The sequence below is a fragment of the Pan paniscus genome, chromosome 5 (genome assembly GCF_029289425.2).
Source record: "Pan paniscus chromosome 5, NHGRI_mPanPan1-v2.0_pri, whole genome shotgun sequence".
NCBI classification, from domain to species: Eukaryota; Metazoa; Chordata; class Mammalia; order Primates; family Hominidae; genus Pan; species Pan paniscus.
The window spans coordinates 175,164,060-175,186,116 of NC_073254.2; the positions used below are offsets into that span (position 1 = coordinate 175,164,060).

At 44.2% G+C, this 22,057-nt stretch overlaps 1 protein-coding gene across 8 annotated transcripts in view; it reads left to right on the forward strand.

Moving 5' to 3' along the window:
- The window catches only part of TIAM2 (TIAM Rac1 associated GEF 2), a 264,916-nt gene that overhangs the window by 147,888 nt on the left and 94,971 nt on the right, over positions 1-22,057 (forward strand). For 6 of the 8 annotated variants that reach the window (XM_008974986.4, XM_055114256.2, XM_063605529.1 and 3 more), the window contains 2 exons: positions 3,669-3,841; positions 7,177-7,401. In XM_008974986.4, the coding sequence (XP_008973234.4) occupies positions 3,669-3,841; positions 7,177-7,401 (398 nt within the window). Of the gene's footprint in view, positions 1-3,668; positions 3,842-7,176; positions 7,402-8,170; positions 8,470-22,057 lie in introns of those variants that run through there. The other 2 variants (XM_014345520.4, XM_055114261.2) reach the window with 2 other exon arrangements.

Consider the following 22,057-nt stretch of genomic DNA (forward strand, 5'->3'; position numbering starts at 1 on the left):
TGCGTTGTCACTGAGCATTGCTAGATTTGTAGTCTTGGCTAGGTCCTGCTTTCCTGGTGTTTGCTTGTAAAACACTTCAAGATCCATGGATAAAGGGTGCTTTGTAGTATAAATGTTATCAGGCACACATTTCTTCCTTTCCTTTGCAGCCAAGGCAAGACTTGTGATAAAGATGTTTTTTTCCCCAGCGTAACCTTTTCCATGTGGCTTTCTACACCTCTTTCCTCTGGGAATTCAGTATGTTGAGTTCTAATTTCTTGGCTTAGAATCCAAGTTGTAATGTTTGGACTTAACTGTTTGGTTTAATCTTAGTTAAAAACACATATATGTGTATACACACACACACACACACACACACACACACACTCTTAAGCCTAATTTTTAAATTATCCTTAAAGTATCCATGTAAATAAATGGGAGACAGTTTTCTGGAGAGAGCCGTTATTAACAAACCATCTGGTTATCTGCCTACCTGGAATGTATAGGTATATGAGGGACGTACATGTTTTTCAAGGCTTTGGAGGATGTAATAAATTTTCAACAAGGGTAATTCTGCTTTCCATTTGTCTTTTCCAGTGAGTGGATTTTCATGCAGTTCACTGGGGACTTCCCGGGCTGAAGAGTTGGCAAGGTCATTAGACATATCCCTCAAAATGTGCAACAGACTGAGTGATAGTCAGTGTCGGGGGAGGAGTTCATAAACTAATTTTAGGATACTGGTGATTCTGCCCCGAGATGGGCCAGCAGCAGGGATGGGAGGTCAAAAGGGTCTCATAGAAAAGGTGGATTTGAGGGAAAACCAAGACTAATTGCCCTCTTTCCCCTGGGTGAGATTTCTACTAATATTACGTCTCTATTCCTGTACTGCCATTGCTATGCCCATCTGTTTTCTCTTTCTGCTACCATAGCAAGAACGTCCAGTGTCAACGACCCCTCCAAGCCAAGACCAGCGCTTGGTAGGGACTGGGCAGGGCTGGGGGCCCCCAGCACCAGGGTGAATGGCACCAGTGCTTGGTAGGGACTGGGCAGGGCTGGGGGCCCCCAGCACCGGGGTGAATGGCACCAGTGCTTGGTAGGGACTGGGCAGGGCTGGGGGCCCCCAGCACCGGGGTGAACGGCAGAGGCAGGGCTGGTGGCCCCCAGCATCGGGGTGAACGGCAAAGGCAGGGTTGGGGGCCCCCAGCACCGGGGTGAATGGCAGAGGCTTCACTGACACGGGTACAGCCCGTTTCCACTGGCCCCAGTGCCCCCTTAGAGATGCAGAGTCCCGTGAAGTTGAACTTGATGTCATAGAGTTAAGATTGATTTCCTGATTTTTAAATTTGATAGCCACAAAATTCTGCCTATTGTTTTACTTCCTGGCCTGGCTCTAATGTGAAATGTCCTGTTTTGATTTCATGCCTCCAAGTTAGAGCGGTAGTCTGTTGTCCATGGGTTGTTAGGTTTGGTGACATTGTGGCATTGGCCCAAGGTTTGCATTCATTTCCTCTAGATGCCACGATTTAAACCATGGCTGTTGGAATTCCAGTGTTAGGGAAGCTGGGAAGTGAACGTGAACCCATCGGAAAGAATTTGGACGTGTGTGCAGCTGGAGCTGCTCTGCCCCTTTGCCCTGGTCCTCGGGCCCCGGGTCATGGCTTGTAGCATGTGCAACGGTAGCATCAGATGGGCCTTACTCGATGGGAAGACTTGGTTTATAGTTTAACTGCTGCATCAGTGGCTGGAAAAAGATACTGGCCAGGCCTGCAAGAAGCAGCTCTGGCTGTAAACCTCTTGCTACTTTCCCTTGTTTGTAATACTTGAGTTCTGTCAGCCTGTTAGTTTGGATGAGTTTTATTTGCGGGGAGGAGCAAATGCGCAGTTTCTTGAGATCATAAAGTACCATGGAGGGAGAAAGTCCTGTTTCCGAAGTCCGAGCTTGGAGCAGGCATCTTTCTCTCTTGGCTTCCGTGTGCTGTTATCGGTTCTATTGTATAAACTTGTTTGTTCATATCAAGACTTATTTTTAAAGGAAGTAATGAAATTGGAAAGACTGAAATAGTTTTCAAAACGTCTGAACTTTTATGAATGAGGATGCAAACACAGTAGGATAAAGTACCACGAAGTGGGCCCCAGGCATTTGTTTACAGTGAAGGCAGGCTGGTGTTTCTTTCCTGTCAATGTGAAAGGCACTTGGGAAGCACCCAGATGGTGGTCATGTCATTGTTATTCGTATGCTGGAGGTTGCCACATGAGAAGTGGTCAAAAAAGTTTATTGGATACAGATTTGAGGGGATAGTTAACCTATACAAGAGGACACATTTGTGAGCATTTTAGAAGCATTAGTTTGCTTAAAAATTGTGTCTAATAATTATAATGCAATTTCTAATTAATGAAGCAAACTCTTAATAACTTCTACCTGCAATACTTTATTTGCTTATGAGGGGAAGAGTAAGTACTTAAAAGCATATGTTGCAGTATTTTTAGAGTAACGTTTGAAAATTCAGGCACATTTAGTTTCACTTTTCTCCCTTAGTCTAAGTAATGTTTTCTATTAGTTTCACTTTTCTCCCTTAGCCTAAGTAATGTTTTCTATTACTGTGAGATAAAAGGAAATACTAAAAATTAAGTTATTTTACATGGCATTTGGAGAACAAACTGGGTACTTTCTCATAAATGGCAAAGTCCCCTAGGTATGTTCAGTTTCTTGTTCCCATTGATGGTCAACGGAGTGAGTGAGTGTGGGATTTTCTGTGGCCTCTTACATTGAGATTCCCTAAATAATGTGGTGTTGTGCTTAAGGATGAGGGCTTTGGGGCCAGAGGGCCTGAGTTCACATCCCTGCTGCTCCACAGTGCAGCGGTGGGACCCCTGCAAGGAATTTGATCTCTCAGTTTTCTCATCTTTAGTGTGAAAGGAAAATAAAACCTGGGGACCCCAATTCCTGATGCCAGAAGGAAAAAAAAAAAACAAGCCGAAAGCTGAGTCATGCAAGAAGCTGCCTTTCCTTTTCTTTCTAAGCAGGAGCTACAGATAAAAGGTTAAATATCCCCACAGGTAGCTAGCTACTCTGTGTTCACCTTATCTTATGTAAAGTGCTGGATGATTACATGATTGACAGTTCCCCTGCCTGCTCCTTTTCCCTTGCAGCAGTTGGATTACCATGCTCTCCCTCTTTCCTCTCCAGCCCACTTTTAATTTTTAAACACTGAAGCCCTCAACATCGTCTTTGGAGAAAAGCACAGACCACAGACTATTTCTGTGATTCTGTGTTCTCTTCCTCCGGGCATGTCCATAACTTTGGCAAAATAAACTTCTCAATGGATGGAGACCAGTCCTAGATACTTTTTGGGTCACAGTAGAATGGGCTAAATAACCCTGCCCACCTTAGGGCCTCTATGGGGATTAAATAAGCCAGTGCATGTGGAGTACTTAGAAGAGTTAAGCAACAACTTATTATTTGGTATTGTTATTACTGATATTACATTTACAAAGACATCTCATTTTCATTCAAGTTCATTCTGATACAACTAGGTGTACTTCAGATGCCACTTTTCCTTGTTTACCATGTTTCTGTCACATGATTGTCTCACTGAGGTGTTTTTAAAAAAGTGTGTCACTTACCCTCCCAGTCCTTTCCTGCATCTCCAGGTCTGACCGGGATGTTATTTTGCTTCTCTGTTTCACAGGATGCACGCTGCTGTTTTATGAGACCTACGGAAAGAATTCCATGGATCAGAGCAGTGCCCCTCGGTGTGCTCTGTTTGCAGAAGACAGCATAGTGCAGTCTGTTCCAGAGCATCCCAAGAAAGAAAATGTGTTCTGCCTCAGCAACTCCTTTGGAGATGTCTACCTTTTCCAGGTACTGCTGGTACTTTGTAAGTGGAGGTAATAGTTTATGTACTGCTAGAATAAGAAGGAACAGAAAAGGCAAAACTTGGAAATGAAATTGAATAAATACTTAGTTAGGCTTTGGATTTGGCCTGAAGCAACAGATGTTGGCTTCCGCTGACTGCCAAGGGCACTGGGCCATCAGCAATCCAGTCATTCATCCAGAGGGCACTTTTCAGGTGCCTCTGAAGTCCCAGGCTGTGGCCCATGAGATGCTCATTGGGACACAAAGAGAAAACAATCATGATCCCTGTTCTGGAGTAGCTGGCGATCTAGTGAGCGCAATGGTCAAGATTCCCAGATTTGGGGCTTTTAAAATGAAGCTTGGAGAATATTGATGGGAGAGGCTTGGGTTCTTGCCACGAATCTCAGTGGATGTCAAAAGTTTTCAGGAAAACCCTCATAGACAAATGCTATGAGGTCTCATTTCCCTGTGGAAGTGGTCTTAGGATCTTAAGATTCAGGTTATCTACTGTTAGAATTTTCAGTGACTTTTTAGCCAACGAGATGTTGTAGAACATGGCGGTACTGAGCCATCGGTGTTGGGGTCGGGCTTAGGTTTGAATCCTGGCACCTTTGTTAGCGTTGAGTTTGTAAGTGATCTTGGAGCGCGTACCAGACTTCTCTGAGCTTTGGGCCCTTCAACCAGTAGGATAATAGTGGCTTACATGATTGCCGTAAGAGTAAATAACATCGTGTGTGTGTTAAATGCTAAATAAATTTTAACTTGGTGATTAATATTAATTCAGAACAGGTGAGAGTGAGAGCTGGGAAGTGAAGTGTGCTTCTTAAACGTCCACCATCTAAACCCAGCACTTGACATACACACAGTGTATGTTACAGTTACAGTTACAGTTACATCTGACTGGAAGTTTCATGGAAAGCCTCGTAAAGCTTGGGTTTAGATCTCTCATAAAGATGGTCCTGGGTGCCCTCAGAAGCCCTGCAGAGTAACAGTGTTCCCTAGGCTGACTTTGGGAGTCTAGAATGCTCAGAAGTGCTCCCTCACTTACCCAGTGCTGGGTTAAGCTCCCTGGGCCTTTAATTGTACTGCCATTCCCAACCTGACTTAACTTACTAGAGCCAGGGCCTGAGATTTGATTTTCCTTTTCTTAACAGAAAGGTTGCTTAAAACTTTCTATGATACTTTAAAGCAAAGTAATGAATTTATGTTAGTCTGAATTGTAAGGAAGGTAAAAAAACAAACAACAACAACAACAAAAAGTTAGATTAAATCTGCATGGATTTCTTAGGGTCAAGTGTGAAATGAATGTTTTATTTTGTGATTCAGGTAAAACATCCTTAGTTTTGAGTTTTCCCACCTGTGATCCCAGCACTTTGGAGGCTGAGGCAGGAGGATGGCTTGTGGCGAGGAGTTGGAAATCAGCTTGGTCAGCATAGCGAGGCCCCATCTCTACGAAAGAACAATAAAAAAATTAGCCAGGCATGGTGGTGCGCACCTGTGGTCCCAGCTACTTGGGAGGCTGAGGCTTGAGGATCATTTGAGCTCAGGAGGTCAAGGTTGCAATGAGCTATGATTGTGCCACTGCACTCCAGCCCAGGCGACAGAGTGAGACCCTGTCTTAGCAACAACAACAGAATTTTCCCAGGTGTTCTGTTTTGTGATCCCAGAGGCCACTTGAGGTTTGACCCTGTGACTCGAATGTGTGTGGCTATTTCTAGACATCAAGAGAAATGAAAGTCCTTGTCAGCCTGCTTAGAATCATACCCATTTGCCCACTTTATTCAAACTTTGCTTATTGTTTTTAAAATATTTTTCTTTTAAAAAATGTATTATTATTATTATTATTTGAGATGGAGTCTTGCTCTGTTGCCCAGGCTGGAGTACAGTGGTGTGATCTCAGCTCACTGCAACCTCTGCCTCCCAGGTTCAAGCAATTCTTGAATTCCTCCCTCAGCTTCCCAAGTAGCTGGGATTACAGGTGCCCGCCACTATGCCTGGCTAATTTTTTTTAAAATTATTTTTGTATTTTTAGTAGAAACTGTGTTTCACCATGTTGGCCAGGCTGGTTTCGAACTCCTGACCTCAAGTGACCTGCTCGTCTTGGCCTTCCAAAGAGTGCTAGGATTATAGGTGTGAGCCACCATGCCTGTCCTATTATTATTTTTTAATTGACATGGGGACTTACTGTGTTCCCCAGGCTGGTCTTGAACTCCTGGACTCAAAAGTCCTGGGATTACAGGCATGAGCCACTGTGCCCAGCCAAAAATAAACTATTTTTCTTTTATACAAATAGTATGTGGTCTTTGTGTTAGAAGTCACTGAAAAGTAGAGAAAGGAAAAACCTTGATATATTCAAAGACAGTAGCATTATTTTGTTTCCCCCCAATATACTTTTATTTACATTGTTCTTTTTTTTTTTTTGTATTGAGGCCATACTGTAGATGTAATTTTATATCCAGGTTTCAAAATTTCATATTCTAGTCCTAATGTTTACTCATTCTGTTAAAATTCCGAAGACAAGTATCCTTTTATTTATTTATTTATTTATTTATTTTTGAGATGGAGTCTTGCCCTGTCACCCAGGCTGGCGTGCAGTGGCACGATCTCGGCTCACTACATCCTCCGCCCCCTGGGCTCAAGTGATTCTCCTGTCTCAGCTTCCCGAGTAGGTGGGATTTCAGGCATGCACCACCACACCCGGCTAATTTTTGTATTTTATTTATTTATTTATTTTTGAGACAGAGTCTCACTCTGTTACCCAGGCTGGAGTGCAGTAGCGTGATCTTGGCTGACTGCAACCTCCGCCTCCCAGGTCAAAGTGATTCTCATGTCTCAGCCTCCCAAGTAGCTGGGCTTACAGGCATGCGCCACCACGCCCGGCTAATTTTTGTATTTTAGTAGAGATGTGGTTTCACCATGTTGGCCAGGCTGGTCTTGAACTCCTGACCTCAGGTGATCCACCTGCTTCAGCCTCCCAAAGTGCTGGGATTACAGGCGTGAGCCACCGTGCCTGGCCAAGCATCCTTTTAGAGAGTGGCGTAATGTATCATGAGTGTGCCTCCCCTGTTGTTCTTATCACTCCTGTGTTGTTGGCTAGCACTCGTTTCTGGTTTTAGTTCCTGTCCTAGTCAGAGCTCCGTGATGCTTTCTGCTCTGCTCCTAATGTTCTCTGAGTCCCTCTGAACCTGAGTTGAATCGTTGAATGTGTTTTTGAAATTAAGCAGCTTGTATGCAGTGCAAGTACTTCTTGGGTTTTGTACATCTAAGCCCAGCCTGCCATTTTGGAGAGCACTTTAGTGGTAAAATGATTCGAAACAGGCTTTCTCCCTCCCTGTGTGTAGGCCACCAGCCAGACAGATCTAGAAAACTGGGTCACTGCCGTACACTCTGCTTGTGCATCCCTTTTTGCAAAGAAGCATGGGAAAGAGGACACACTGCGGCTGCTGAAGAACCAGACCAAAAACCTGCTTCAGAAGATAGACATGGACAGCAAGATGAAGAAGATGGCAGAGCTGCAGCTGTCCGTGGTGAGCGACCCAAAGAACAGGAAAGCCATAGAGAACCAGGTACTGTTTGTCTACACCTGAGTTTTCTTCCATTGCTCACGTCACTTGTGCAGTGACAGAACGCATGCTGTCATCTTGGTGGTATTTCTTGGCTCACATCTTGGTGGTATTTCTTACACCCTGGGGGAAATAGTTTCTGTGGTTTTTCATTTTAGGTACCTAATATTTGCCATTTTGTGACATGGGTGATATGATATGCTTTATGACCTTTGGCGGCTCTATGTATATACTGAAATATTTCGTGACCCAAACTTAATTCCTAATTTGAATAGTGCCTTCTGGCCTTGATGATTCACTCATATATTGTCATTTTCTGAACAAAATCCATACAGTAAAACCACTAGAAGATTAGACAGGTAAGATTCTAATACAATAGCTTTGGAAAACGTGGTTTGGTATAACAGCTGTTTCTGTGTCTATGGATTGCAAAAAAACAGTAATTTTTCTGATTATAACAGAGAAGCAGGTAACAAAATGCTTTCTTTTCTCTGCTGCGGTTCCATACTCATATAATAAATGGCTGGTTCCTATGGCATTTGCATTTTAGAGAAGGGAAAACAGTTTGAAAATTTTTATTTCCCTTTGCTCAGACAACCTAAACACTTAGACAAGTGTTAGTGGAATTTCGAGCATCCCTATCTTAAGTCAGGTTTCCTAGGAGACAGACTTTGATAGTGATTTAGATGTAAAAAGTTTTACTGGGAATGCTCTCAGGGACAACGCCAGCCTGGAGTGAGGGAGCAGGATCTGGGAGGGACAAGTTGCATTGTGATGCAGCTTGTCCCACAGCGAGCTGTGGAGCTGGGAGGGCCATTCAGAGTTCTGCATGGAGGCAGGGTGGCCGGCCTTCGTCCCCTCAGGCCAGCAGGGCAAGGCAGCTCCCTTCAATAGAGGTGAATTACCACGAGGGGATCTGTGTGTGAGCTGGGAAAAGGAAAGCAATGCCTCTGTCTTGAAGGGGGAATCCGGATGATTCACTATAGAATCCACTACAGCCCCCTCCAAAACCAGTTGTCAAATGACCTGGGAACTTGAATGAGGAATGGGATGAAGATAGATAGTGAGCAGGTTCTTGCATTTTTCTTCCTTTAGTTACTCGTTAAGTTATTACAGAGAAACCAGTTTCTTTAGGAAAAAAAATTTCATGGTAACACAACAATTTAGACATAGTGTGACTTATTAGAAAGGAATTTTACATATGGTGTTTTATTTAAATTGCAAATTAAATCATACCTCTGTTTATGTCTGAATGTTTAACCTTGTTTGGAAGTTTTTTCATCTGTGTATATATGAAGAATTCAGCATGAGGCTGGGCACGGTGGCTGACGCCTGTAATCCCGGCACTTTGGGAGGCCGAGGTGGGCAGATCACCTGAGGTCAGGAGTTTGAGACCAGCCTGGCCAACGTGGTGAAACCCCATCTCTACTAAAAATACAAAAATTATCTGGGCATGGTGGTGGGCGCCTGTAATTCCAGCTACTCTGGAAGCTGAGGCAGGAGAATCGCTTGAACCTGGGAGGCAGAGGTTGCAGTGAACCAAGATTGTGCACTGCACTCTAGCCTGGGGGACAGAGTGAGACTCTGTCTAAAAAAAAAAAAAGAATTCAGCATGAGTAGGAAAAAATTTCTGTCTAAAAATAGGAAACTGATTAAAGGCATGCATTCAATGATACACCGAGAATTTGGAATAATGTATCAATTGGCAATAGCAAAATAACCAAATAATTCCGACCTCTGCCCCTCATTAATCTTCTCACTCTATCTACCTTTGCTTCTCCTTTTCTCATATCTCATGTTGCCTTTCTCCCATCTCAGCTCTTTCCCTCCTGCTTATTTTCCCATCTGCAAATACTGGTGTACCTAATAGATGCACCTGGCTTAAAGAAATAAAAATAATTGTAAAATATGGACCCCGTATAATTTAGTTAGAGAGCAAGCCTTATGAACATGAAACTAAAGGACATTCTAAAATGATCGAAGTTAGGTGACAGCTGGTATAGTCATCAAATATTATGGGAGGTCAGAGGGTTGAGGTTGTACTGTGATCTTGAGGAAATGAAGACTTCCTGGAAGAATATGGTGTTAAAAAGTTGTTAAGAGACGTGAAGGATTTCCAGGCTGGAAGGGTGTTGGGCGAGCCTGGAGAGACAACTGGAAGTGACTGAGTGGTGGCTTGGGGCTCTGGAGCACACTGGAGTCAACGGTTTGGGAAGTGACAAGAGTTGGCAGTTAGGTTGGATAGGCAATGCAGCTTTTTCAGTCTGTGTCTTAGTCTGGAACGAAATACTATAAACCGGGTGGCTCATAAACAAGAGCAATTTATTTCTCAGAGTTCTGAAGGCTGAGAAGTCCAAGATCAAGATGCCGGCAGATTCAGTGTCTGGTGAGGCCCTGCTTTCTGGTTTCTAGAAGCATCTTGTTACTGTATTCTAGCATGACATGAGGGGCGAGGGATCTTTCCGGGCCGCGTTTTATAAGGCCATCCATCCTATTCACGAGGGCTCACCATTATGACTGTCGTGCGCAGTGGATTAAGCAGTGAAGGGTGAAAGACACCGTAACTTAATGCTTGAGTCACACAGTTTGTTGGCACGCAAACAGTTCTTAACAAATATTGGTATTTTATCCCCATTCACGCTACACACAACTCTTGTTTTTCACCCTGTTAGGAACAAGTCGGGGATCTTACATGAATAGGCACAGGATTGGTCACAGAAGTCCTCAGGCATCTGGGAATAGCTTCCTCTCGTATCAAGGGTGGAATGTTGAGGCTGAAGCATTCAGTCAAGGAGATGGCAAGCCTGACTGCGGGTCCCTTTCTGAGTGGCAGCATCTCATCCTCACGAGTCTGTGTCTCAGCAGAGCAGGTCGAGCTGCCTGAGGGCTTCTCTTTTTATAGTCCCTGTTTGGGGATCCACCTGTGTCTGGTTATCTTGAAGGTTGGTGCGCCCTAGCATGTGGTGTCGTCCCAAATTGGAATATCCCAATGCAGTTGGTCTAAACAGATTTGGGCATTCTGGGCATTCTGGCAGACATCTGCACTTACAAACTAACTGTGATAACATATTCACACTACACCCATAAATTGCACTCCAAACAACGACCTAATCATTGCCCCTTTTAAAAAGGCCCCACTTCCTAATACCATCACCTAAAGCATTAAGATTTCGACGTACATATTTCGGAGGGACACATTCAGCCCATAGTGGTCTTGTATGCAAGGCTCAGATGGTAAGGTTTATTTTATATTCTGCTTTCACGTGGGGGGATACAGGTTTTTAAGCTGAGGACAAAGCATGATGACTGTAGTGTCTTTGGAAGATTAATCAGGCAGCACCTTGGAGGACAGAGTGGGGCAAAAGGTGTCAGGCAGTGGAGTGGCACTGTGCTGGGTGTGTAGATACAAGGGCCTGGTCCCAAGTGACACAAGTTCAACAGTTTACATGGAAAATGTATAACAGGGTGCATAATTTTCTGTAATTCTATAGAATCTTTTTTTTTTCTTTTTTTTTTTTGAGACAGAGTTTTGCTCTTGATGCCCAGGCTGGATTGCAATGGTGTGATCTTGGCTCATCTTAACCTCCACCTCCCAGGTTCAAGCGATTCCCATGCCTCAGCCTCCTGAGTAGCTGGGATTACAGGCGCCCGCCACCACGCCCGGCTAATTTTGTATTTTTAATAGAGACGGGGTTTCACCATGTTGGTCAGGCTGGTCTCGAACTCCTGACCTTAGGTGATCCGCTTGCCTCAGCCTCCCAAAGTGCTGGGATTACAGGTGTAAGCCACCACGCCTAATCTCAATTTTTTAGAATCTTAAAGACAGTAACTTACACCCCTGAGCGGAACTGTTGCTCAACCAGGATATGCCATTTAAACTCCAAAGTACAAAATAGTTTTAACGAGGAAGCCAGAACTGCCAAGAAGAATGCAGGAGGTGGAAGGCTTTGGGATCCGACAAGAACACAGCTGCTGACATTGCTGAGGGAGAGCTGCCCCCACGAGCCCAGCTTGCCTCCTCTCAGGCCCTGCCTGCCCCTCTTAAGGGGCCTCACCCTGCTCACAGCCAGGGGGCGTTCAGCTCCCGAGGCAGTGCAGCCGTACCTCCCCGCTCTCTGTCTATGTGGAATGTAGGTTGGGAGTCCATGTGGAGGTGATGGGACAGATCAAAGAGCCTGAAGGAGACACGGTTATCCCAGAGTTTTCTTTGTACCATGTCTCATCCATGGTGCTGATTTTCCAGGATCCGGCAGCCACAGCCTGTCTGTCCTGAGGTGAGACTTGTGGATCCGAGTGTCTCAGAGTGTTCAGAGCACCCCAGTCAAAAATCTCATCCTGACCATAATTGTAGTCGAAGGGATGCCCAGCTTGGAGTTTTCAGGTCTTTGGGTAGGGTCAGATGTTTAGGGCTAGGGAGAGAAAAGGGACATTTGGCAACACTGAGAGGCTCCTGGCCTGTTGTGTGTGTGTGGTGGTGGCGGGTGGGGGTTTCTCTGTGGCCACAAGGAGTCTAAGCAGACATTTTTTTAAAAATTTAAATCTGCATTAAATGTAATTGTATTCCCTTGTCCATAGTTTGTAAATGTTTAATTGATGACATCATAGTTGGTGCTATTCTCTGATTAAGAGGGGAGGTTACTTGAACATAAACCCTTACATAAATCCAGGGGTCTGGATGGTCAGGTGGCCTGAAGAGAAACTGTTTTAAAGAATGAGGGTAATTATCACTTGTGGTCCATTATCCATTCTTTGACAGAATCATCACTTTAGTTATTTTAAGTGCACCTTTCTAATACTACTAATTTTTCATTTTTGGTTCTCCCCTCCCCATAGCCCAGGCCCTAACCCCTTCCTGTGTCCTCCCCACACTCCCGTCTCCCCTGCACCCTTCTCCCAACCCCTGCCGTACATGCACTCCCTTTCTCATGTTATTCTTGTGAGTTTCTGGTAACAGACAATTGGGATTGATTTTAGAAATTCTTGTCCAGGCGCGGTGACTCACACCTGTAATCCCAGTACTTTGGGAGGCTGAGGCTGGAGGTTCATTTGAGGCCAGGAGCTCAAGATCAGGCGGGGCAACACAGCAAGACCCTATTTCTGAAAAAGAAAAAAAAAAGAAATTCTACCTGAAAGTATTCTCCTCACCGTATTGCACTCTTTGAGGTTATGCTTTAGTCACATGTTCCTGAAGGGCTTTGTAGTGTGTAGCCTGAGTTATGTTTGCTGTGCCCGCTGTCCTTGCATCCTTTGTCAGCAGGTTGTAAAGGAGCTGTTTACGCTTTTTTTTTTTTTTTTTTTGACAGAGTCTTGCTCTGTCACCCAGGCTGGAGGGTGGTGGCGCAATCTCAGCTCACTGCAACCTCCACCTGCTGGATTCAAGCAATTCTCCTGCCTCAACCTCCCGAGTAGCTGGGATTACAGGCACCCACCACTACGCCCAGCTAATTTTTGTATTTTTAGTAGAGATGGGGTTTCACCATGTTGACCAGGCTGTTCTCAAACTCCTGACCTCAGGTGATCTGCCTGCCTCGACCTCCCAAAGTGGTGGGATTACAGGCATGAAACCACTGTACCTGGCCAAGAGCTGTTTACTTTTTACCTTCAGGCACAAAGACTGGGAAACATTAAGCAGGAACAAGTACTTGCTTAAAATTGCTTTTATGAGATATTTGACAAAAAAATGTAATGTGAAGCCACAAAGGCAAAGGTATTTACAGATCAAGACCAATCAGGACAGGATCTCCAAAATATTCCCTAAGCATTTAGCTTTCTCTAAACTTCCTTTTAAAAATATCTGTAAAAGAGCAGTGCTTTATCCACTTGGCATTTTAAAACCTCAATAAATATACATTTATTTATGTAGCTTCCTCCCCAGCGGTTTTCCCTGAAAACCTCAGATGTAGTCATTTCTAGCCTAAAAATAGAATGTGCAATGTAGGTGACATCATGCAACAGAAATTCTCTGGAACAGGTTTTCTTCGAAGTACGTGGGTGGAGAAGATCCTTTTTGAAATAAAAAGGCACTATCGCAGTTGTAACATACCGGCTGAGCTACGTACGGTCAGTGGTCACATGCTCTGGCCGTGTCCTAGGCCTCTTGGGTGTTTCTGGGGCAGGATGATGCAGCTTTCATTTGAGCATGTCCAATGTGGACCAGATCACGCCGCCATCCACACGCCAGATCGCCTTTGAAGTTCCCAGGGAGGAAGAGTTGTAAATTAAGTCCAGTTAGTACTTTATTTGCCTTTCTGCTTATTATTTCAAACAAGTAAACAAGGACAAAACCTCACCACCCTTAGGCAGTCTTGGCATTCTCCCAGATGGCATCCCCCATCCTGCCTCATTATGTGCGATTTCCAGGGGAGACAGGCCTGCTTCTGTGGTTAATTAGGCTGGGGAGGGAGGAGGTGGTTGGACTACCAGGGGGTGCTGTGGGGAAGGAGGAAGCACTTGCTGGTAGGGTTGAGACTGCTCTGGGTTTTATGAAACGTGGGCTTCAGTTTAAATATTTACTTAAATACAGTTTTAAAATCATAAAGAGGACGGATTGCGTTTGGACAATTGGAAACTGGTGAAGAGAACAATGAGAACAAGGCTTTGAGGAAAATACGAGGATACTATGGTGTATTTCTGGATGTGTACAGGGGGAAGCAGTTTGAGGAACAAACCACTGGAGTGTAGCATATTTGTGAGGGGATTTGAGGGAGATAAAGCCAGATTGTGGAGGTGGTGGGTGAAGATGTGAACTTTATTCAATAGGCAATAGGGAGATGGTGAAAGTGTTATTTTTTATGTTTTATTTTTTAAGGCAGGCAATAGGGAGATGGTGAAAGTGTTATTTTTTATTTTTTAAGGCAGAGTCTTGCTGTGTTGCCCAGGCTGGAGTGCAGTGGCATGGTTTTGGCTCACTGCAACCTCTGCCTCCTGGGTTCAAGTGATTCTCGTCCCTCAGCCTCCCAGGCAGCTGCGATTACAGGCATGTGCCACTACGTCCTGGTAATTTTTGTATTTTGGTAGAGATGGGGTTGGCCATGCTGGTCTCAAACTCCTGACCTCAACTGATCCGCCTGCCTCAGCCTCCCAAAGTGCTGGGATTACAGGTGTGAGCCAATGCGCCCAGCTGGAAGTGTTTTTATTTTCTATTTTTTTGAAACGGAGTCTTTCTCTGTCGCCCAGGCTGGAATGCAGTGGTGTGATCTCGGCTCACTGTAGCCTCTGCCTCCAGGGTTCCAGCGATTCTCCTGCCTTAGCCTCCTGGGTAGCTGGGATTACAGGCGTACGCCACCACGCCCGGCAAATTTTTGTATTTTTTGTAGAGACGGGGTTTTGCCATGTTGGCCAGGCTGGTCTCGAACTCCTGACTTCAGGCAATCTGCCCGCCTTGGCCTCCCAAAGTGTTGGGATTACAGGCATGAGCCACCGCTCCCAGCCTGGAAATGTTTTTGTTAGGAGAATAAGAATGTTTGGTTTAGTTCGATGAGAGTTTGTTTGGTGCATACTCTGGGTCAGGCAAATGTGCACAGACTGGAGACTCAAAGAAGTCACTGTCTCTGCCCTCAGTGACAGTGGCACTGCTAGAGAGAGTGCTAGAGCCCTCAGTGACAGTGGCACCTGCTAGAGAGAGGTGACAGACAGTTGAGCTCTCAGTCTAGCAGGTGACAGACGGTTGAGCATACAATTTCAACATAACACAGTGATTCAGTGCACGTGGCATTCCAGTGCTGTGGAAGACAGAAATGGGAAATATTGCCTCATGTGCAGTCATGGAAGACCCTGGAGGAGGCAGGCCGAGTTGCTTCTTGAAAAATGAGGAGTTTACCGGGAGAATAGAGAGGGGTCTTCCAGGCCAAGGCACAGTGGGAGCAAATGCAGTGTGGTTTTAGGTAGGTGGTGAGAGGTAGACAGGGGAAGTAGGACTGTCTGTCACTCTCTCCTCCCGGTACCACTGCAGAAGCCTCCGGTTTCGCCCTTCGTCTGATGCATCTTCCATACAACAGCCAGACTGGGTTGCATCGGAAAAGCACATCTGGGTCAGGCGCAGTGGCTCATGCCTGTAATCCCGGCATTTTGGGAGGCCGAGGTGGGTGGATCACTTGAGGTCAGGAGTTCAAGACTAGCCTGGCCAATGTGGTGAAACCCCGTCTCTACTAAAAATACAAAAAGAATTAGCCAGGTGTCGTGGCGCACACCTGTAATCCCAGCTACTCGGGAGGCTGAGGCAGGAGAATCGCTTGAACCCAGGAAGCAGAGGTTTCCATGAGCTGAGATCACACCATTGCACTCCAGCCTGGGCAACAGAGTGATATGTCTCAAAATAAATAAATAAATAAATAAAGTAAAAAAATAAAAAGCACATGTGATCCTGTGATTGCCAGATAAAGTCCCTGATAACCTCTCCCCACCTTGACCTTTATCTGCAACTCCCTGAGCCCACCCTTCTGCTCCTTTCTTTGGGTTTTTCCTCAGGCAGAGAGGACTCCTGTGCTGTGCACAAATGTGCCCTGCTCCCCTCCGCCCTCTTCATCTGGCTCACCCCTTCTCGACTGTCATGAAGGGTTTAGGGGTCGCTTCCTCCAAGGCGCTGTCCTTGATCGCCCTCTCGCCCACTCCATCAGGGAGCCCCACTCTCCTCCCACAGTTCTCCATGTCTGTGCCACTGCTGTCATCTGTGGCTTTGTCATGATTTCTTCGTGTGTAAGGTTGCTCCTGCTATAAAATACGTGCTCCTGGAGGAACCGTGTCTGTTTTTTAATCTCTGAACCCTCGATGCCTTGCTTGAGTTAGTGAATGTGTGGAAGCACCTCTGTCTCGTCTGTCCAGGGATGCTGTCCTCTGTACTGCAGGAAACAGAGTTCTTCTCTGAGTCAGCCACCACCCCACTTCCCAGTGTTCTAGGCCTTCCTGCTTCACCCCTGTCTAACAGTACGCCTCCTTTTGCCCTGCCTTGTTCTCATGCTCCCCTTCCTTGTTTTATCAGAGCCTCTGCCTTAGGCCACTATCATTTGTGATTTCACAATAACTCTGCAAGGTAAAGATGTAGATACAGCACCCGTTTGTTGGATGAGTAAATAGACCCTTAGGAGAAGTATATTTCTTTTCTTTTTCTTTCTTTTTTTTTTTTTAGAATTAAAAATTTTTTAAAAAAATAGAGACGAGGTCTCGCTATGTTGCCCAGGTTGGTCTCGAACTCCTGGGTGCAAGTGATCCTCCTGTCTCGGCCTCTCAAAGTGCTGGGATTATAGGAGTGAGCCACTGCACCCAGACGAGAAGTACATTTTCTGTATAAGTACCGTGCACTAACTGATTGCGCCACTGGAGCACCACGAAGTGCATTTGCTAATGTCACACAGCTGGTAAGTGGTAGAGCTGGGATTTGGACACAAATCTTTGCTCCTAATTCATAGGCGCTACTGCTCCGTAAGACTTGGGTAAATCAGATGGTGCTTTGCTTGCTAACTAAACCAGGTGATGAATTGTTTTGTGTGGAATAGAATCCTTGATTTACTTGTTTTTATAACTTGGATTTTTCAGGTCGATTTGATGGGAATTACATTGATTATAAAACTGAGTGAATTTTTGGGTATGGGAATTATATCTCAAAGGAAAACAGAACAAAACCGAATCTCTCTACTTTAGCTGGTTGTTCTAAATACTGTTAAACTTGAGTGTCATCTATGTCACTAGCTGGTTCTTCTGTGAAGATAGGTTTTAGTATTTGGAAAGCATGGAACGGGAGTTTTTCAGCTTCTTACACCAAGAAAGAAACATGAATTATCTTATGGGACAAACCTAGTAATAGGCAAATGACTACTGCGATTAAATGACTAAATGGCAGAAAATATTTTTCTAGGACTGCTGGGTGTGGCAGGAATGTACTTGTCATCTTTTAAAAAAAAATCATTATTCATTTGTTATTTTTAGCATTAGGCTTCATCCCTCTCCCTCCCACTTTACTACAGGAAACCATAACCTTTCTGAGTTCATTAAATCAGTAAAGCTGTGTTAGCAATAAAGAGGAAGATTTTGCATTGAATTTGTGCCAATGTTGAAAAATGGGAGTGTTCCCCTGTAATTTTGTTATTAGTAACTTCCTTTCACAATGAAAGATAATGAAAACCTTCTCAGAGTGAGTTTTTTTCAGTCTTGTCTTTTTATGTTTTGAGCATGGGCATTAAAAGAAACAAAAGCTCATTCTATATAGAAGTTATGTTTTTTACTTTTTTTTTTTGACAGGGTCTCACTCTTCTGCCCAGGCTGGAGTGTGCAGCGGCCCTGTCTCGGCTCACTGAAGCCTCAACCTCCTGGGCTCAAGCTATCCTCCCACCTCTGCCTCCCACATAGATGGGGCTACAGGTGTGCACCAACCACACCTGGCTGAGTTTTGTGTTTTTTTATAGAGACGGGGTTTCACCACATTGACCAGGCTGCAAGTGTTTTTTTTTTTTTCTTTTTATATCATATCTTGATGTTTATCTTTAAATAATAAGGAAACATCTAGAAACTTATCAGTATTTAAAGAATTTAGGAAAAGGGGGTGAGATGTCTTGGATTAAAAGGAACTGATTTTAGGCATTCTAGTTTTTGATGTTAGAAAAAAATATCTCCAGAAACACCTTGATAAATGTGGTCAGGTAATACATTACTGTTTTGGTGATTATTATCATTGAACTGTACTGAATCTCTAAACTAACATACATAATAGCTAAAAGATTGTCTTTTTTTCCTTTACCCTTTAAAATATGTATCTTTGTCTTTCTTTTATGTCACCTTCTGAAGAATTGTTATAAAATGTTTTTCTGTCAAGTTAACATTACTTTAAATTTGGGCTGGCTTTGAATGTCAAGGCTGGTAGGATATTGAAATGTAAAGTGTTCAATATGAATAGGGCCACTGAGTGAGAGTGTGGTAGTCTTACCTCCTTCTCTGTAGAATACCTGGGGGTATATGGGCAGAAATAAAGTGGACAGGTAAAAATGTAAATGAAAGTTGCTAAGGTCACTATTAGGATAGTGCACAGGTATCTTCCTATGAGTCAGAAGACCTGGGAATCAGGGGCCCCGTTATAGCTACTTGAGAGCGTCCCTGTCCCCTACATGTTGTTCACATCAGAATCGGCTTTGGGTCTGCTAGTCTGGTAGGGTGAGCTTTTTACATGACTGGTCAAATTGCTTCTCTTCTGGACTTAAGTCTCAACTGCTGAGAAATGAAGGTATGGTAATACCAAGTCCCTTGCAATTTCATTGTGAATGTTAACAGCCTTTCTAAATACTATAAGGTCTGTTGTGAGCCTTTGGGTCCAGCACTTGTACCTCTTCTTCCCTCTAAGGAACCCGAGCATCTGAATCAGGGGCCTCACCGTACTTTTACTTGAATACTCTTTCAAGTTCCTCTCTACAACTTTGCTGAGTCTGTGGAAAGAAAAGTCAAATATTTCATATAGATTCTTATTTAACCACAAATCTTCATTTAAGCTCTGGAACTGATTCTTTCTATAAAGAACCATGACCTTAAAAATAAGATGACTATGATCTTTCAATATGGAATAGATATGTGAGTAAAGATGGCTTACTCTGCCACAAAGATCTATAGGGATGAAGGCTGTATAAGTCAGGGGTCTCCAGAGAAACAGAAACAGTAGGATGTGTGTATACCTGAAGAGGTGTGTGTGTATGTGTTTGTGTAGGGAGAGAATGAGAGAAATTTATTAAAAGAAATAGGCTCATGCAGTTATGGAGAAGAGCAAGTCCCAAGATCTGCAGGGTAAGTCAGTAAGCTGGAGACCTGGGAGAGACAATGGTATAGTTCCAGTCTGAGTCTAAGGCATGAGAATGAAGACAGCTGACGGTGTAGTTCTAGGCTGAAGACTGGTAGGCTCAAGATTGAGGAAGAGCCCATGTTTTGTTCAAGTCCAAAGCCAAGGGGGGAAAAAAGCCAGCGTCCCAGTTTGAAGGCTGTCAGGCAGGAGGAGTTCTCTCTTACTTGAGGGGGTGTCAGCCTTTTTGTCCTCTTCAGGTGGTCAACAGATTGGATGAGGCCCACCCACATTAGGGAAGGCAATCCGCATTACTCAGTCTACCCATTTAAATGTTAATATCTCCCAAAACATCCTTGGAGACACACCCAGAATAATGTTTGACTAAATACCTGGTCACCCCGTGGCCCAATCAAGTTGGTACATAATATTAACCATTACGCGGGTGGATCGCTTTGAACTCAGGAGTTTGAGACCAGCCTGGGCAACATAGTGAAACCCTGTCTCTACAAAAAAAATGCAAAAATCAGCCAAGCATGGTGGCATGCACTTGTGGTCTTGAGAGGCTGAGTTGGGAGGATCACTTGAGCGCAGGAAGCAGAGGTTGCAGTGAGCCAACAATGTACCACTGCATCCCCAGCTGGGGTATCAGAGTGAGACCATGTCTCAAAACAAAAACAAAAACAAACAAACAAACAAAAAATCACTCCAGTCAGGATAAGGTTAAGAAGGATAAGGAACATTGTTGAAATAGAGAAGTCATAAGGTTACTTTTCCTTTGCATTTTCTACTAAATTAAATTTTAAATGAACTTTACAGTGTACAGTTTATTGAGATACTGGTTGTCTTGAAACTTAATAAGATATAATCAAGACAACAAACGTCTTGATTTTTATAAGGTCTCCTTTGGGCTATTGGGGTGTCCCAGCCCTGTTGACTTTCCAACAAACCTAAGCATCTGGGTCCATGTTCTCCCTCTGAATTCACCTGTATTTTGTCCCAAGATTTGGGTGGAGAGGTCTATGAGTGCTGAAGATTATTAAAGTGTTTCTGATAAAACTTTATGATTCCCTGTGTATCCCTGTGTGCTCATTCCCGATCTGAGCCGGGGTATCGGGTCTCACTCTGATACCCCAGCTGGGGATGCAGTGGCACATTGTTGGCTCACTGCAACCTCTGCTTCCTGTGCTCAAGTGATCCTCCCAACTCAGCCTCTCAAGACCACAAGTGCATGCCACCATGCTTGGCTAATTTTTGCATTTTTTTGTAGAGACAGGGTTTCACCATGTTGCCCAGGCTGGTCTCAAACTGTCTTTACCTCTCAGTACTGCTTTGATGTGTAGTCACATAAGTACATTAAATAGTGCTGTTAAAAATACTTTTAAAACTACAGGATTCAGTGCAAATACAAGAGATTGTCTTCTTCCCCAATCTGTGGTGATTGGCATAGACCTGAATTTTATTTTATTTTGTCTTTTTTTTTTTTTTTCTGAGATGGAGTCTCACTCTGTTGCCCAGGCTGGAGTGCAGTGGTGCGATCTCAGCTCACTGCAGCCTCCACCTCCGGGGTTCAAGCAATTCTCCTGTCTCAGCTTCCTGAGTAGCTGGGATTACAGGCGTGCGCCACCACACCTGGCTAATGTTTTTTTTTTTTGTATTTTTAGTAGAGATGGGGTTTCACCATGTTGGTCAGGCTGGTCTTGAACTCCTGACCTCCAATGATCTGCCCGCATCGGCCTCCCGAAGTGCTGGGATTACAGACGTGAGCCACCACTCCCGGCCTTTTTTGTCTTTTTAATCCACCATGGATTGCATGGGCATCTTTACCTTCTGGTATCCAGTGACTCATTCATTTTCTTTTTCTTTCCTTTTTTTGTTTTTGGAGACAGTCTCGCTCTGTCACCCAGGCTGGACTGCAATGGCGTGATCTCAATTCACTGCAGCCTCCACCTCTTGGGTTCAAGAGATCCTCCCACCTCAGCCTCTCAAGTAGCTGGGACTACAGGCATGCACCACCATGCCTGGCTAATTTCTGTATTTTTTGTAGAGACAGGATTTCGCTATGTTGCCCAGGCTGGTCTCAAACTCCTGGGCTCAAGCAGTCTGCCCACCTCGGCCTCTCCAAGTGCTGGGATTACAGGCGTGAGCCACTGTGCCTTGCCGACTCATTCATTTTCTTTCCTCTTATATCTTCACCCTCCATACAACCTTCAGAAAATATCTCATAAACTGTTTTACAGTGAGGCATAAATGAGTGTGATAAACTTTAATGCATTATCCAATCTAGAAATATCTACATATTATTAGAAGACAAAGGAATCCATCTATAATTGTGGACTTTCAGGAATCATCTGGAGAGAAGATGTTTGGGAAACAGAACTGAGATTATAGTTTTTACTGAACCTTAAGTAAGGTGTCAGTTTGTGCCCATCCATCACTCTGGACTCTGGAATTCTCTAATATGGCAGGACCAGGAAGAGACTTGCAGTTTCAATTTGAACTGTCTTGTTAGCGTAGAACAGGCGTCATCAGTAATAAGGCCATGCACCAGAATCCCAGAAGGTGCTCATGAAATGTAAACTTTCCTAGGCCTCAGACCTAATGGATAAAATCTTCAGGCGTAGGACCTGGGCATCTGCATTTTTAAAAGCCAACAGGTCATTCTGTCCATTCAAGGCTGATACCAGTAGGCCACCACGTTGCTAATAGGGGTATACAGGATCTTGAGTGAGGTTAAATTCTATATGGATGTTGACATTGTTTCAATGCACCTTGGAACGTCACTGTTTTGCTGACAAATGATGATGATTAAGAAATTCTTTGTTTAGATCTTGTGACTGTTTTTCTTTCATGCAGAAAAGTTGTGTAGCGACCAACCTAAGAAATAGATACAGAGAACTTGGAAAA